Genomic DNA, 17089 nt, shown 5'->3' with positions numbered 1-17089 from the left:
TGGTTAACATTGAAGCCTATGGGTTTCAGGAGCCAATGGCGAAGGGCGCCGGCGGTGGCGGGACGCACCGCCGCGGTACGCACCGCCGCGGACGTGACCGCCATTTTCTATCTACTTATCCACTTGCGACTTGAACTTTCACAGGAGAGGACCTATACTGCAAGTGTTGCTGTGACCTCGGTCTGGAAGGGACAATGGCTGCTGCACCTGGGGAAAGGGCCCCTGCCTTCACTGGAGAGGAGTTGGAGAAACTTGTGGATGGGGTCCTCCCCCAGTATGCGCTACTCTACGGTCCTCCAGACCAACAAGTGAGTTTAATTCAATCTGGATTTGGGGCCACTGGCTGGCTTGGGGGCCTGGCGGGGGGCCTGGCGGGGATGGGGGGCATGTTGGGCCTGGCGGGGGGCATGGCGGGGGGCCTGGCGGGGATGGGGGGCATGTTGGGCATGGCGGGGGGCATGGCGGGGATGGGGGGCATGTTGGGCCTGGCGGGGGGCATGGCGGGGGGCCTGGCGGGGATGGGGGGCATGTTGGGCATGGCGGGGGGCATGGCGGGGGGCCTGGCGGGGATGGGGGGCGTTGGGCCACTGGCAAGGAAAATGCTGACAAACTTGAATGTGGTATTTCTCCCTCCCTGTACGTGTCACATAGGTCCGCGCCCATGAGAAGATCGGGATTTGGCGTGCCATCGCCAAGGAAGTCCGGACCCTGGGGGTCCACCATCGACGGGGCACCCACTGCCGCAAGAGGTGGGAGGACATCCGCCGCGGGACCAAGAAGACCGCCGAGTCTCTGCTGGGGATGGCCTCCCAACGTAGGCGGGGTGCCTGCCGTCAACTGAGCCCCCTGATGTTCCGGATCCTGGCGGTGGCCTACCCTGATTTGGATGGGCGCGTGAGGGCAGCACAGCAGACACAAGGGGGTGAGTCCAAGCATTATCTACTCTGTTGTCGCGCAGTGGAGGTGTCTGGGTGGGGGAGGAGGGCTGTGGGTCCCCCTAGGCCAGGGCGATATCTGTAGGCTGGGCACCCCCGTAAGCCCCTGTGTCCCCAGCCACCACCCTCAGTAGTTTGTCAGTACAGCCATCCCTGGGCCGTGTCATCCATGGGTGCAGTTGTTAACTCTAGGCGTGTAGGGCATGTTCCACGGAATGCGTAGCGGACCCCAAGTGCGCAACTTAGTGCAGGGGGCATCTGTGTCTGTCATGTCCGCTAACTGTACCGGAGATCCATGTACTCAATATCCCTTTATTTCTCTCTCCCCCCCCCCTTTTTGTTTGTCTTTCTGTGCTTGTGTGCATCAGCATCATCAGGCGGAGGAGAAGTGGCATCGGGGCAGGAGGGAGCTGCATCTCACATGGCCCAGGAGGGACATGCCACAGAGTCAGACTGGACCAGTGAGACGGAGGGCGAGGGGAGCTCCACGACGGGGACGACTGGACCCTGCAGCGACACGGACACGTCCTCGGAAGGGGGCTCCCTTGCGGGGGTGGCACCATCCGTGCCCCCCGCCATTACAGGTACAGCCGCCACCCAGCGCACCATCTCCGCCCTCCCAGCAGCCTCTCAGCGTTCGCCCCTTGCCCGCTCTGCCAGGAAGCCGGGCATCTCCTTCGCCCCAGGCACCTCAGGCCCTGCCCCTGTTACCCCCGCTGCCCTCAGTGAGGAGGTCATTGACCTCCTCCGAACGCTCATTGTTGGGCAGACTACCCTTTTGAATGCCATCCAGGGGGTGGAGAGGGAGGTTCATCGCAGCAATGCGTACCTGGAGGGCATTCATTCGGGTCAGGCTGCCCATCAGCGATCGTTCCAGGCTCTGGCCTCAGCACTGACGGCAGCCATTGTCCCTGTCTCCTGCCTGCCTCTACTAACTCCCTCCTCCCAGTCTCCTGTTCCTCTGCCTGTCCCACCCACACCATCAGACCAGCCTGCACACACCTCAACACCCAAGAGAAGCTCATCCAAACATAAGCACCACAGATCACGCAGACATTCACACACGCAACATTCCGATGCAGACATGCCAACAGTCACTACCACCTCTGTGACCCCCACCTCCTCGTCTCCCTCCTCCCTCCCTGTGACGTCTACACTCACACCTCCATTCACCTCACCATCAGCCAGTGTTTCCATCACCAGCACACCCTCCACTCCAGTCCGCACACGTGCAGTCACCACCCCCACTGCCATTTACACGTCCCCTGTGTCCTCTCCCACTGTGTCTGTCACCCCCTCTTCCACACCACACAAACGCAGCCACCCACCCACCCAAAAGCCATCCACCTCACGACAGCCTATCCCTCCTGCACCTGCACCCAAAGACAGCAAACGTGACTCACCTACAACCACATCCTCTCCCTCCACTCCCATTCCCACTGTACCTGCCACTCTCCATTGTCCCAAGAAGCTCTTCCTCGCCACTACTAACTTCTTTCCTGACCCTGAGCCCCCCCCTCCTTCTCGTCGGGGTAAGAAGAGCACCTCAGCCACCACCAGCCCTGCAGCCCCCTTGACAAGGGTGCAGGGGTATTGGAGCCCGCCAGCCCGCATGTCTGGATCTTCGCCCAGCAGCAAGGGGACAGCCAGCCCACCCCCTGGGAAGAGGAGCAGAAGGCGGAAGGGGCGCCGCAGGAGCCCGCCTTCTACATCCCCCCCGGACACCACCCAGAGACAGTCACCAGCCACAGCTCCAAAGGGAGGAAAGGGCCACAGGCCCACGACTAAGGAGGGCAAGGGCAGCAAGTCGGAGAGGTCAGGCAGCAGGCCTGCTGCCCAGGAGGAGCCCACAACCCCCATAGCCGCTGCCCCGGGAGGAACCGGCACAGCTGCCCCGGGAGAGCCCACCACCCCCATAGCCGCTGCCCAGGGAGGACCCAGCCCAGCTGGCCAGGAGGGCCCCACCACCCACAGCCCAGGTGGGCATTGAAGGAGCACCATCCCCGCTGCCCAGGAGGGCACCACCAGGCAATTAGCAGTTGGCCATAGACCGGCCGCCGTCTCCAGAACCGCTGAACTGGGCCCCGCCGTCTCAAGAACCGCTCCGCTGGGCCCCGCCGTCTCAAGAACCGCTGAACTGGGCCCCGCCGTCTCAAGAACCGCACCGCTGGGCCCCGCCGTCTCAAGAACCGCTGAACTGGGCCCCGCCGTCTCAAGAACCGCTGAACTGGGCCCGCCGTCTCAAGAACCGCTGAACTGGGCCCCGCCGTCTCAAGAACCGCTCCGCTGGGCCCCGCCGTCTCAAGAACCGCTGAACTGGGCTCTTCAAGGCAAGGAGCGCTGAACTGGGCCCCGCCGTCTCAAGAACCGCTCCGCTGGGCCCCGCCGTCTCAAGAACCGCTGAACTGGGCCCGCCGTCTCAAGAACCGCTCCGCTGGGCCCCGCCGTCTCAAGAACCGCTGAACTGGGCCCCGCCGTCTCAAGAACCGCTGAACTGGGCCCGCCGTCTCAAGAACCGCTCCGCTGGGCCCCGCCGTCTCAAGAACCGCTGAACTGGGCCCTTCAAGGCAAGGAGCGCTGAACTGGGCCCCGCCGTCTCAAGAACCGCTCCGCTGGGCCCCGCCGTCTCAAGAACCGCTGAACTGGGCCCCGCCGTCTCAAGAACCGCTCCGCTGGGCCCCGCCGTCTCAAGAACCGCTGAACTGGGCCCTTCAAGGCAAGGAGCGCTGAACTGGGCCCCGCCGTCTCCAGAACCGCTGAACTGGGCCCCGCCGTCTCAAGAACCGCAGAACTGGGCCCCGCCGTCTCAAGAACCGCTCCGCTGGGCCCCGCCGTCTCAAGAACCGCTGAACTGGGCCCTTCAAGGCAAGAACCGCTGGCCCTTTGGCAGACGTGGCAGGGCAGGATCTATCTCGGGCAGGGCTGCAGGATGTCCTCTGGCCAACTTGCCTCCTCCAGTGGCAGTGGGGTCTGTTATGGACTGTATGGACTGTGGCTTTGCTCTCCCCAGGATGGCCCAGTGGGCAGGCCACCCACTGTATGGACTGTATGGACTGTGGCTTTGCTCTCCCCAGGATGGGCCAGTGGGCAGGCCACCCACTGTATGGACTGTTTGGACTGTGGCTTTGCTCTCCCCAGGATGGCCCAGTGGGCAGGCCACCCACTGTATGGACTGTTTGGACTGTGGCTTTGCTCTCCCCAGGATGGGCCAGTGGTCATGGAGTCCCCTCGTGGATCTGGCGTCGTGTACTCAAGTGGCTGAGGTGCCCCCCCTTCCCTTCCCCCTGAGGTGCCTGTCCTATTTTCTTTCTGATGCCCCTGCAGTGTTCTCTCCGTGGAGTTCTTGTCGTGGGACTGGGCCTTGCCCCTTTGCACAGGACCCCTGTGATCCACGGACAGTGGTTGGACTACATTTAGTAGCTGTATATATTTTGTACATAGTTTATTTATTTATTGGGATTACTGGTGTACATATTTCAATATATCTGCCCGTTTATGATCTCTTCTTTTGGTCTTTGCATTATTTCGGAGGGGGGTGGTTTGTGGGTTGTGACAGTGATCTGTGGGAATGCATTGATGTGTGTGTTGTAGTGGGTGTGGGTGGGTGGGTGTGTGCCGGTAATCTTTTCCCTCCCCTGTGTCGTAGGTGCAGTACTCACCGATGTCTTCCGCGCCGCCGGGCGTGCTCCTGGTATATGAGCAGGTATAGGAGTGCGGGGATGACCTGCAACTCTGGTTCCATACTGCCGGAATCTCGCATGGAGTGCGTAGAGGTGAGCGTTTTCCCGTTCGTAGTCTGTTTCCGCCGTGTTCTTATCGGCGGTGCTCCCGCCCCGGAAAAGGTGGCGGATTGGTGGGTCGTAATAGGGTGGGCGGTACATTGTCTGCCGCCTGGCTGTTGGCGGGAACCGCCGCGCTGTTTGTTTGTACCGCCGTGGCGGGCGGAGTGTTAATACGGCGGGCTGTGTTGGCGGTTCCCGCCAGGGTCAGAATTGCATATTTTAGACCGCCGGCCTGTTGGCGGCTTGGCCGCCGCTTTATCACCGACCGCCAGGGTCAGAATGAGGGCCTTTGTCTTCTCACCGGTGGTTCTTCGTTTGCACCTTCATCTGGGTTAGAAGGGGCTCCTGTTCTCCCTGGGCTCATCAGTGCTTCTTGGACTTGTTCCCCTTCGTCCACAGATCTTCAGGTCCAGGAATACATGGTTGGTGTCTTGCAGTCTCTTCTGGTTCTTACATTATCTTCTATCACGACTTCTAGAGTGTTTTAGGAAACTTGCTGTGTTTTACTCCTGCTTTCCTGGGCTCTGGGGTGGGGTTAATACTTACCTTTGGTGTTTTCTTACACTCCTAGCACCCCTCTACACACTACACTTGCCTAGGTGGGAAACCGACTTTCGCATTCCACTATTTCAGTATATGGGTTGTGTTCCCCCTAGGCTCATTGCAACCTATTGTGATTTTCACTATGTGCACTGTTTTCTTACTGTGTACTTACCTGTTTTTGGTTACTAGTGTATATACTGTGTAATTTACTTACCTCCTAAGGGAGTATAGTCTCCAAAGTATTTTTGGCCTTGTGTCACTAAAATAAGGTACCTTTATTTTTGGAACATTGAGTATTGTCTTTCATGTGTGTGAGTACTGTGTGACTACAGTGGTATTGCACGAGCTTTGCATGTCTCCTAGTTCAGCCTTGGCTGCTCTGCCTACAGCTACCTCTAGACGGCCTGGCTTCTAGGCAGTGACTACATTTCACTAATAAGAGATAACTAGACCTGGTATAAGGAGTAAGTACCTTTGGCACCCACTACAAACCAGGCCAGCCTCCTACAATCTGAGACTTGTGGAGAACGTCTTAAAGTTCCCTAGAGCTCTGAAGATAAACCACTTCCTTCCACTGAGTAAAAGGTGCACTTGCTTTTTCTCAGGCTTCGAAACCTTGTATTAAAACCCATAAGATTGCTTATATATATCCTTGACAACTACCAGGCTGTCATTCGAAGGCCTAAGACTGGCATCTCTATACCGATCAAGCCTTTTCCATCTTTTCTTGCAATACAAAGATTTGCACTGACAGGTTCCACACCCCCTCTTCAAAAAACCTGTATGTAGTGTGGCGCTAAAAGAATATATATATAAATATTGAGGTTTAACACAAATAGGCACAATGCTACATTCATACAGTTTGTTTGGATTACACAATTCTCCATTCTTTTACCTAGAATTCTCATTCTCACCACCTACCTGACTGAATCCTGATCAGGGTGAGCTTCCAAGTCAAACCGCGTAACTTCGTGGTTCATAGACACAACAAAGAAACTGCCTTGCGAAGTGAAGAGTATATTGCTAATCGATTGCTCGCTAGCCTGGAAAAAGAAAACAATAGTCTATTTCTTTAATAACAACTCAATTTCACACTGGGGGAAAAAGGGTGTAAGGGCACGAGGTGAAGGAAATTAAAATAAGTTACTTACCTGTAACTGTAAGTCTCCAGTATTGGTATATTTCATAGATTCACATGCTTGAATTATTCCTCGTCGTCGAAGTGGGAGTCCCACGGTTCCATAATAAAGCAGTTTGTATCATTGTCATAGGGTATGACGGTAATGAACAATCACTTTAATAGCCTATGTCCTTTTGAAAGGACAACCAAACTTCAGCCAATCAGGCAACAGCATACACTACTGAGTCCCTTCAAAGCACAAGTGGGAAATAAATCCCAAGCTATAAGGGGAGCCTCTCAGGGGAGGAGGGTGGATCGTATGCAAATCTATGAAAGATACCAATACTGGAGAACTGCAGTTACAGGCAAGTAATTTACTTTCTTCTCCAGTATTGGATATTTCATAGACTCAAATGCTTGAATCAGAACAGCAAGCAGTTACTGTATTTGTATACTTGATGGTATTAGTACAAATAGCGGAAGGTGGGAAGAAATATATACATAACATATCCCTATGCAGTTTAAAATGAACATATATGCATATACACATGTATCTATCTATATATACAGGAATGTTACAGTTAGGAAATATAATTAAAAAACAGAAACTCATGTAAAAAAATGAAAGGTTACAGGGATGTTATAGTTAGGCTTACATTTTAAACAAATGCAAAAAGAACAAGTGATGGACGGAATGCTGAACAATGTCAAACATTCACCCCCAGTACAGAGATCTGGGCCTACATCCATCGTATTTTTTGCTGCCCTTGCCATTCCAGTTTGGACCCAGCCATATGCAAATCAGTCTTGACCCTGTTCCCCGTGGGAACAGTCCAGCCCGAACTGCCAGGCCAAGTCTTCCCTGGACTGGAAACAAGCATCCTGGGACCGGTTTCAGGGTTTCACCCCTCATCAGCCAGGCTAGCTTGAATCCAGTGGCATGGGATGCACGGGACCCACGTCGGGGCATACCCTTCCCACTTAGGGCAACAAATGCAAAAAGAACAAGTGATGGACGGAATGCTGAACAATGTCAAACATTCACCCCCAGTACAGAGAGCTGGGCCTAAATCCATCGTTTTTTTGCTGCCCATGCCATTCCAGTTTGGACCCAGCCATATGAAAATCAGTCTTGACCCTGTTCCCCATGGGAACAGTCCAGCCCGAATTGCCAGGCCAAGTCTTCCCTGGACTGGAAACAAGCATCCTGGGACCGGTTTCAGGGTTTCACCCCTCACCAGCCAGGCTGGCTTGAATCCAATGGCATGGGAAGCACGGGACCCACGTCTGGGCATACCCTTCCCACTTAGGGCGACAAATGCAAAAAGAACAAGTAATGGACGGAATGCTGAACAATGTCAAACATTCACCCTCAGTACAGAGATCTGGTCCTAAATCCATTGTTTTTTTGCTGCCCATGCCATTCCAGTTTGGACCCAGCCATATGCAAATCAGTCTTGACCCTGTTCCCCATGGGAACAGTCCAGCCCGAACTGCCAGGCCAAGTCTTCCCTGGACTGGAAACAAGCATCCTGGGACCGGTTTCAGGGTTTCACCCCTCATCAGCCAGGCTAGCTTGAATCCAGTGGCATGGGAAGCACAGGACCCACGTCAGGGAATACCCTTCCCACTTAGGGCAACAAATGCAAAAAGAACAAGTGATGGACGGAATGCTGAACAATGTCAAACATTCACCCCCAGTACAGACATCTGGGCCTAAATCCATCGTTTTTTTGCTGCCCATGCCATTCCAGTTTGGACCCAGCCATATGCAAATCAGTCTTGACCCTGTTCCCCATGGGAACAGTCCAGCCCGAACTGCCAGGCCAAGTCTTCCCTGGACTGGAAACAAGCATCCTGGGACCGGTTTCAGGGTTTCACCCCTCATCAGCCAGGCTAGCTTGAATCCATTGGCATGGGAAGCACGGGACCCTCGTCTGGGCATACCCTTCCCACTTAGGGCGACAAATGCAAAAAGAACAAGTGATGGACGGAATGCTGAACAATGTCAAACATTCACCCCCAGTACAGAGATCTGGGCCTAAATCCATCGTTTTTTTGTTGCCCATGCCATTCCAGTTTGGACCCAGCCATATGCAAATCAGTCTTGACCCTGTTCCCCATGGGAACAGTCCAGCCCGAACTGCCAGGCCAAGTCTTCCCTGGACTGGAAACAAGCATCCTGGGACCGGTTTCAGGGTTTCACCCCTCATCAGCTAGGCTAGCTTGAATCCAGTGGCATGGGAAGCACAGGACCCACATCTGGGCATACCCTTCCCACTTAGGGCGACAAATGCAAAAAGAACAAGTGATGGACAGAATGCTGAACAATGTCAAACATTCACCCCCAGTACAGAGATCTGGGCCTAATCCATTGTTTTTTTGCTGCCCATGCCATTCCAGTTTGGACCCAGCCATATGCAAATCAGCCTTGACCCTGTTCCCCATGGGAACAGTCCAGCCCGAACTGCCAGGCCAAGTCTTCCCTGGACTGGAAACAAGCATCCTGGGACCGGTTTCAGGGTTTCACCCCTCATCATCCAGGCTAGCTGTAATACAGTGGCATGGGAAGCACGGTACCCATGTCTGGCATACCCTTCCCACTTAGGGCGACAAATGCAAAAAGAACAACTGATGGACGGAATGCTGAACAATCTCAAACATTCACCCCAGTACAGAGATCTGGGCCTAAATCCATCGTTTGTTTGCTGCCCATGCCATTCCAGTTTGGACCCAGCCATATGCAAATCAGTCTTGACCCTGTTCCCCATGGGAACAGTCCAGCCCGAACTGCCAGGCCAAGTCTTCCCTGGACTGGAAACAAGCATCCTGGGACCGGTTTCAGGGTTTCACCCCTCATCAGCCAGGCTAGCTTGAATCCAGTGGTATGGGAAGCACAGGACCCACGTCTGGGCATACCTTTCTAACTTAGGTGGCATGGTGAGCAAAAGAACTATGGATTAAACCCAGATCTGTGACTGGGGGCAAGTGTTTGCATTGGTCAGCACTCCGTCCATCATCCTTTTGTGTTGCTCACATTTTAAACATACAAAACCATAGAAATTCACCTGTTAGGGTTACCTCAAGTAACTATAACTTGTGCCCTAAGGGGAGGTGGTGTTCCCCGGGGCTCTGGAGGTGTTGGGGGGAGAATGAGGGGGGGGGGTCCTGGGGCAATGATGGTCCCCAGGGCATAAAAATGCCCTAGGAGGGTGCCCTGTGTGCCCCCCTCCTTTATTTTAACATGCCCCAAGACTTAGCCCAACCCTGGGCTTCATAAAAACAAGCACAGGAGCCCAAGCTTGTTTTTTTTTTATGCCGTGAATTTGCAGCAATTCTTTTTTTTTTTTTAAGTGTGTTTTTACCCTGGATGGGTCCCTCTGGGAAACCAGCACCAGAGCTAAGGTGCTAGGGTGTCCCTATCCTGGCCCCTTTTCTTTTTTGTTTTGTTTTTACTAGGACTCGGCTGAATCCAAGTTCCAAGATGGCTGCCAAGACTTTGTGCTTTGAAGTGTTAGCAGCCAATCAGTGCTCTGCAATTCTCTACACAAGCTCTTATTATTCGCGAAGTCATCAGGGAGGATCCTCGGCCCTAGATATACAAATTTGTTTTCCCTTTAGTATCTCAAAACCTACTGAACGGATTTACACTAAATAACAAAAAGCTGAATCTGCGTACAGAGACCTACCTTTCTGCCAAATTTGGTGCCATTCCGTCCAGCAGTTTGGGCTGTAGTCATGTTCAAAACTCCTATGAGAATTAACATGGGAAATACACATTTTATGAACCCCCCCCCTTTTTTCTCGGCACCCACTTTGGAACAACCCAAAACTTCCCATGCGCAACAAGAGTCACTGGCACACTTTTTGGGGAACATTTTGTGAAGATTCGTCAAACAGTGCCAATGACATAGGCAAGTCACAAAACGTTTTTTCTATGGAAACATGAGATTAACTATAACTACCTACTGGCGACCGCCAGTAGGAAAATACATTATAAAAATATGGCTATATATACATTTTATTAAACTCTGCATAAATACAGAGTCAAACACATGTAACCCAAACAGGCCCACTATATAGTAATAAGTAGGGTAATACAGCCCGTCCAACCACTGCATCACTGCGCTGTTCAGATTCTCTGCAATAATGCTGTGGGAATGCATGCACACTCTTCCAGATCACAGTACAACATTTTCTCCTGAGGCACTTCTGCAAATAAAGTAATTGTAGTGTACATTGTCCTATTTGAATGTGCCCTGGTTGTTGTTATGAGTGGTTTGCCCGCCTTTGAGTGGCAAAACTGGATCATGGCTGAGATCCATTAAGCTATGTTTGCTTTTGGTGATTACAGCACCCTTACGGGTGTGTGCATATAAGACCAACAGCTTTTAGTCAGTTTTTCTCAGCTGTTTAATGCGATGTAGGTAGATCTTTGAACATCTTTTAATATCTAGTGTATGGAGAGACCTCTCAGCTGGTGAGCTCGGATTTGGGAAGAAATTTGGTAATATTATAGGCTTATTCAGGTGAAAATCAGAAGGGTCATTAGAAATGAATTTTGGATTGGTTCTGAGAATCGCAGAATTGTCCGGGAAACACAAGAAGGGTTCTTGAGCTGTGGAAGCCTGTATCTCACTCACCCTTCTGGCCAAAGTGAGTGCTAGCAGCAATGTGACGTTCCCCTTGAGACATCTGAGATCTGCTCTGTGTATGGGTTTGAATGGACTCTTCTTGAGTTGAGAAAGAACTACGTTCAACCACCAGTCTGGAGGAGGAGCTCTTATTGGAGGAAAAATTCAGAACAATACATTCATGAACTGTTTGATGATCCAGATCGAGCACAAAGAAAGTGAAGTCAGAGAATGCCTATATCTAGATATTGCAGCAAGATTGACCTGTAAAGATGCATGTACCAACCTAGACTGAGCTAGCTAGAGAAGACAGGATAGTATCTGTTCAGGTAATGCCTGTAGAGGATGCATCTTTGATTTCTGGCACCATAAGCTGAAACGTTTCCATTTGGGCTTGTATGTTTTTATCCTGGCTTGCTCCATAGCCATGGAGAGAACACCCATACAGTCCCAAGGGATTTTCAGATCTATGAATTCATGGAATTTAGGAGCCATGCCCATAAGCTGGAGAAGTCCAGGGTGGATGAAGAACCTGGTGTTGGTTCATCGTCAAAAGTGTTTGGGATGTGTGTAGGTGAATATGGTTGGATTACGATAGAAGTAAAAGCTGCGTGACCGAATGTTGCCTGGGCCACCTGGGGGCTATCAGGATGAAGCGACACAGCTCCACTTTCATCTTGCTGACACTTTTTAGTATTACAGGTATCAGGGTAAAAGCATAGGCACAGATCCTGGACCACCTGATCGAAAAGGGATTCCACCACGATCCTGGATGTGGATGACAATTTGCACAGAACTGGAATTTGCTATTCTCGTTTGTTACAAAGAGATCTAGTGCCAGTTTGCCCCAGAGCTGGCACTAGATCTCTTTGTAACAAACGAGAATCGCAAATCCCATTCTTGGCAGCTGTGCTAGTTCTGCTTAGCATGTCTGCTAAGGGATTGCTTGTCCCGGGAACATGTTTGACCCAAAGAGTTATCCTGTGTGTTGTCAATCAGCTGCAGAGTGCCTGAGCTTTGTTGGATAGCGCCAGTGATCTTGCGCCCACTTTTTTGTTATATAGTGCATGCTGGTGCTATTGTCTTTGCGAACAAATACCTAAGACCCTGCTAAGCTAAGCAGGAAAGCTTTCAGACTGAGATAGATGGCTTTGAGCTCCGGGCGATTGATATGTATGCTCTTCTGGAGCAGAGAAGACTTTCCTTGAATTTGCAAGCCCTGCAGATGGCTGCCCAAGCCCTCTAGGGAGGCATCAGTAGTTATTATGAAGTTGAGTATTTGAGGAAAGAAAATGAGGCCCTCTGACAGGTAGGACATCTGGAACCACAAGGCTAGTGCAATCATCATACCTGGTGTGATGTTCGCCCGGTTCTCAAACAATCCTTATGTTTGAATCCATGGTTTTGTATCTGTTCCTCTAAGGCTTTCAATTTCAGGCGTGGGGGAGGGATCAGATTGGTCGCTGATGATAGCATGCAAGGAGGCTATTTTAACAGACACACTGAAACAGCCTTTTTTCTGGATAGGTTGAGATCCAGTTCCTTGAGCCTTCGTTTCCTGTCCTAGGCTGGAAAGTCTGTCTTCGACAGTATCTAGTGTTGCACCCAGGAACATTAACCTCTTGGATGGAGTAAGTGATGTTTTTTTATATTTTACAGTGAAACCTAGTATGAAAACAACTTTAGGCAAGCCTCTGTGGCATTGGACGCTTGAAATGCTGTTGGTGCTTTTATCAACCACTCATGGAGGCAGGGGAATACTGGATGATCGTCCTGTCACGATTTGCCTTTATCTTACTGCCTCTGTCGGATGTAGGTGGAGTACGGCTAAAAATCTTGCACATCCTAGTCTGGCCAAGATAAGGGCGACCCCTTCCGGTAGCTACGGTTCTGCAGGCAAGATGGAAGCCCAAGCAGTTGGTGTCCTCCAGAAGGAGCTCCACTGGAAAAAACACCAGGGGAAAACCTCCAGAAGGGAGATCCAGAAGATCAGTAAAGGCACAGTAGAACTCAGGACTCCAAGAACTGGAACATCAGGAATCTACAAGGAAAACCAGGCAGGAACAATCCACAGCAGGAACACACAAGAGCGAGGACCACCACCAACCAGAGTGTTGCAACGCAAAGAAGAAAGAAACTCAAGCTCCTTACATACCAGAAAAAAGGAAGTGAACAAAGGAAAAAGGAAAAACGCCATATTAAGTTGGTGAAAGTGTCATAGCATGAACTAGGCAAAACGCCATCTTGAAACAGGACTAATAAAAGGAAAGAACAGTGCATGCTGGGAAGGACAAGCATTCTAGGACAAAGAAAGTATGCCCCCCAAGACCAAAGAACGAACAGCCCAGAACCAAAGAAACAGATAAGTAATAGATATGCGTCGTGGGGGCCACCTGTGACGCAAAAACAGAGCATGCAGTGACCACAGTGAGATCCGTGGCCTGACCCTGGGCCACCTGACCTCGCTGCCGCACAAGAGAAGGACGCTGTGGGCAAGCAAACTGCCTGTGGCAGGCCCGACATGCCAAAAATCAGACCTTGGGCCTCCCCGTGGGCCGAAAACGAAGCGCCACGGGGAGATTACCGACCCACAGCGTAACACGTCCCTCCTGACAGAAGCTGCCACAGGGTCTAGACATTTGCAAACAGCAGGGAGCTGATCTGAGGCCAAATGGGAGGACTGTGAATGGATGATGGGTGTCGGCTACATTTTAGTGTAGTTATTTGCGATGTTTGGGATGGATGAGGATGTGGAAGTATGCACCCTGTAAATCCAGAGTTGTCATGTGGTGTCTGTGGTTTAGGAGATGCAGGATATCCAAGAGTGCAACCATGCGAAAGACTGTGTCCATAAATATTTGTTTAATTTCTGGAGGTCTAGGATGGGTCGCCATTCCTCCTGTCCATGAGGACAAAACGAGAAAAGAAGCTCACTAATTGCTGCGAATGTGGGACTTTTTCTATAGCAACTTTGCTTATCATAGTTACCACTTCCTTCCGCAGAACATGGACATGAGGTGGGTGCCCTTGTTTTAGTGGACTGGTAGGTGGAATCTGGGTGAACCCAATGTGTGGCCCCTTATGATGAGATCCGGGAACCCATTTGTTCTATGTTTTGTTTTGCCATAGATGAGAAAAAAATTCTTCCACAGAATGGTGTGCTGTAGGGGGAGTAACCAGCCCTATAATGTTGTCACTGTTTTCTGCTTGCACTGCCTGCCTTCTCCTTGGTGTTTGCTTGGGGTAGGATGCTGCTTAGTTAGCTGGCGTAAAGGGCTGATAGGTCTGATAACTCTGGTACCCTCCTCAATACAAAACAGTGCCTCTGCCGGTCCCTCTAAAGGGTGTTTTTCAAAACTGTAATATGCCCAAAAATCTTGCAGTGTCAGTGTCTGCCTTGATTGCTTGCAAGGTGTTACCAACTTGCTTGTCAAACAAAGTGTCGCCATGGTATGGCATATCTAATATTTTTGTTTGCATCTCAGGTCTAAATGTTGTCTTAGACCCCTTCATTCTTGACATTCAGTTATGATGAACTATGTGCTGTCTTTTGTTTTTGTTGATGACTACGGTGTTTTCGCCGTGGTTGGTGTTGTCGACGAGATCATCGCCCACGAGGTTGTCATCATCGACGAGGTTTGTCGTTGACGAGGTTTGTCATCTATGAGATTTGTTGTTGGCGATGGGCCTGCTGTTGCCAGGGCCCGTCGACGACGAGGATGTAGGTGATGCCGTCGTAGACGATGCCTGTTGTTAATGAGGCCTGTTTTCAATGAGGCTGTAGACGATGCTGTCGTAGACAAAGGCAACAAGGCCATCGTAGATGTTGCCGTCATAGGCGAGGCCATCATAGACGAGGTCGTCATAGACAAGGCTGTCAACCTGGTCATCAACGTTGTCATCGTAATTGCTGTTGATTATACTGACTGTAGTTTTGCCGCAGATTCCTCATTGTCTGGGTTATGTAACACTATGATTGGCTTCTTAAGAGGATTTCCCTGAGGTAGCGTCAGGACTGAAGAGGGAGTTATAGGGTGTGATCTTGCCTCTGAGGAGATTTTTTCCTTTTTCTCCCCCTTAGAAGTGCCTTTTGAAGACTCATGGAGAGTCTTTTCTATGGCTTTTCTGCGAGCCTCTGGAGACCCTTGGTGCGACTTCTCCCTTTGACCTCTCTTGTGAGGTGATGGAATTCTCACTTTCCTCCTCGTTGAAACTGATAGATTTAAGTTTCTGTAGCCACAATAATAGCCTCATCTTTCATAAGTGAGAGTTTTCGAGGAAAAGGTTAGACATATTTTGTAGTCCTTTACCCTGTGGGCAGGATGAAGGTAGTAGATACACTTCTAAAGTCTTCAGAGTGTAACCGTTTCCTTTTTCTGCTGCTCTGACATATTAGTGCCACGGTCGGAGAAATTAAACAGGAAATACAATCTTGGATGATTCAAAACAAGTAATAGCTGAAGAAACTAAGCAGAGCTCAGGGAGACTCCCTGCTCACGACATGCAGTAGAAAATCTCAAGGACTCAGGCGGTCATTCTGACCCTGGCGGTCAAAGACCGCCAGGGCGGAGGACCGCGGGAGCACCGCCGACAGGCCGGCGGTACTCCAATGGGGATTCCGACCGCGGCGGTAAAGCCGCGGTCGGACCGGCAACACTGGCGGTCTCCCGCCAGTGTCCCGCCGCCCCATTGAATCCTCCAAGGCGGCGCAGCTTGCTGCGCCGCCGAGGGGATTCCGACCCCCCCCTACCGCCATCCAGATCCCGGCGGTCCGACCGCCGGGAACTGGATGGCGGTAGGGGGGGTCGCGGGGCCCCTGGGGGCCCCTGCAGTGCCCATGCCACTGGCATGGGCACTGCAGGGGCCCCCGTTAGAGGGCCCCTACAAGTATTTCACTGTCTGCTGCGCAGACAGTGAAATACGCGACGGGTGCAACTGCACCCGTCGCACAGCTTTCACTCCGCCGGCTCGATTCCGAGCCGGCTTCATCGTGGAAGCCTCTTTCCCGCTGGGCTGGCGGGCGGCCTGAAGGCGGCCGCCCGCCAGCCCAGCGGGAATGTCAGAATTACCGCCGCGGTCTTTCGACCGCGGAACGGTAACCTGACGGCGGGACTTTGTCGGGCGGCCTCCGCCGCCCGCCAAGGTCAGAATGAGGGCCTCAGTCTCTCTTAGGAATGTTCTAGAGGTTGCAATCGCCTGATTGGCTGAAGTCTGTTTCTTTTTTTTAAAGGACATAGATAGGCTACTAAAGTGATTGTTCATTTTTATTAGAGACCAGAAGTTCCCAAACGTGTGCCGTGGGACACCTTGGTGTGCCGCCAAAACCAGCCAGGGGCGCTGTGGTCACAGCTGCTGAGAATCCATAATCTACACTATTAATGTTATTCTTCAGCAGTGAGCGTTTCAACAAACTGCAGTTCTTATAGTAGCCACTAGATGCCTGTACGAGCACATGCCTCAAGTCTTTGTCCCCGTACTCAAACATATTATTTTTAATCCCAGAATGTTCATTACGTTTCAGGTTTAATTGAAATTCTAAGGCCACCTGTCTGATTTGGACGAATGTAAATATGACTAGTGCACTGACCATGCCAGTTCAAGAAACTGCTCAATTATAAAACAACCATTAGGGAATAGTTGTCCCATCTTGTGCAACTATAGCCGTGTGGCCTTTATTGATGTATCCAATTATTGAGGCAAGACTATGACACAATCAGCATTTCAGAGAGTACACCTTTGTTTTTACTGCCATATTAGCAGCTGTCAGATAGCCCAGTGTGTACAGTTTACTGTTTCAATGAATTTATATCTTAGACACAAACACAATACTTAGGGGGGTCATTATGACCCTGGCGGTGAGTGTTAATGTGGCGGTAGTACCACCAACAAGCTGGCCGTACATACCGCCACATTATGAGAATGGCAGGTTGGCTGCAGCCAACCCACCATCTCCACTCATACCACCATGGCGGTATCAGCTGCCCGGCTGGAGATGTCAATCTCCAGCCCCACGTCTGGCACAGTACAGCCGGTGGCATTATGAGCCTGCCTACCACGAAAACCATGGTGGTAGGC

The 17089-nt window shown here is 51.5% G+C and overlaps 1 protein-coding gene across 3 annotated transcripts in view; it reads right to left on the bottom strand.

The window, feature by feature from the left end:
* TEP1 (telomerase associated protein 1) overlaps positions 1–17089 on the bottom strand; it is a 1055001-nt gene that overhangs the window by 80018 nt on the left and 957894 nt on the right. For all 3 annotated transcript variants that reach the window (XM_069244315.1, XM_069244314.1, XM_069244316.1), the window contains one exon: positions 6182–6303. In XM_069244315.1, coding sequence (XP_069100416.1) covers positions 6182–6303 — 122 coding nt within the window. The remainder of the gene's footprint in view (positions 1–6181; positions 6304–17089) is intronic.

The sequence above is a fragment of the Pleurodeles waltl genome, chromosome 7 (assembly GCF_031143425.1).
Source record: "Pleurodeles waltl isolate 20211129_DDA chromosome 7, aPleWal1.hap1.20221129, whole genome shotgun sequence".
Taxonomy (NCBI): domain Eukaryota; kingdom Metazoa; phylum Chordata; class Amphibia; order Caudata; family Salamandridae; genus Pleurodeles; species Pleurodeles waltl.
This window is presented reverse-complemented; position numbering and strand designations above follow the sequence as displayed.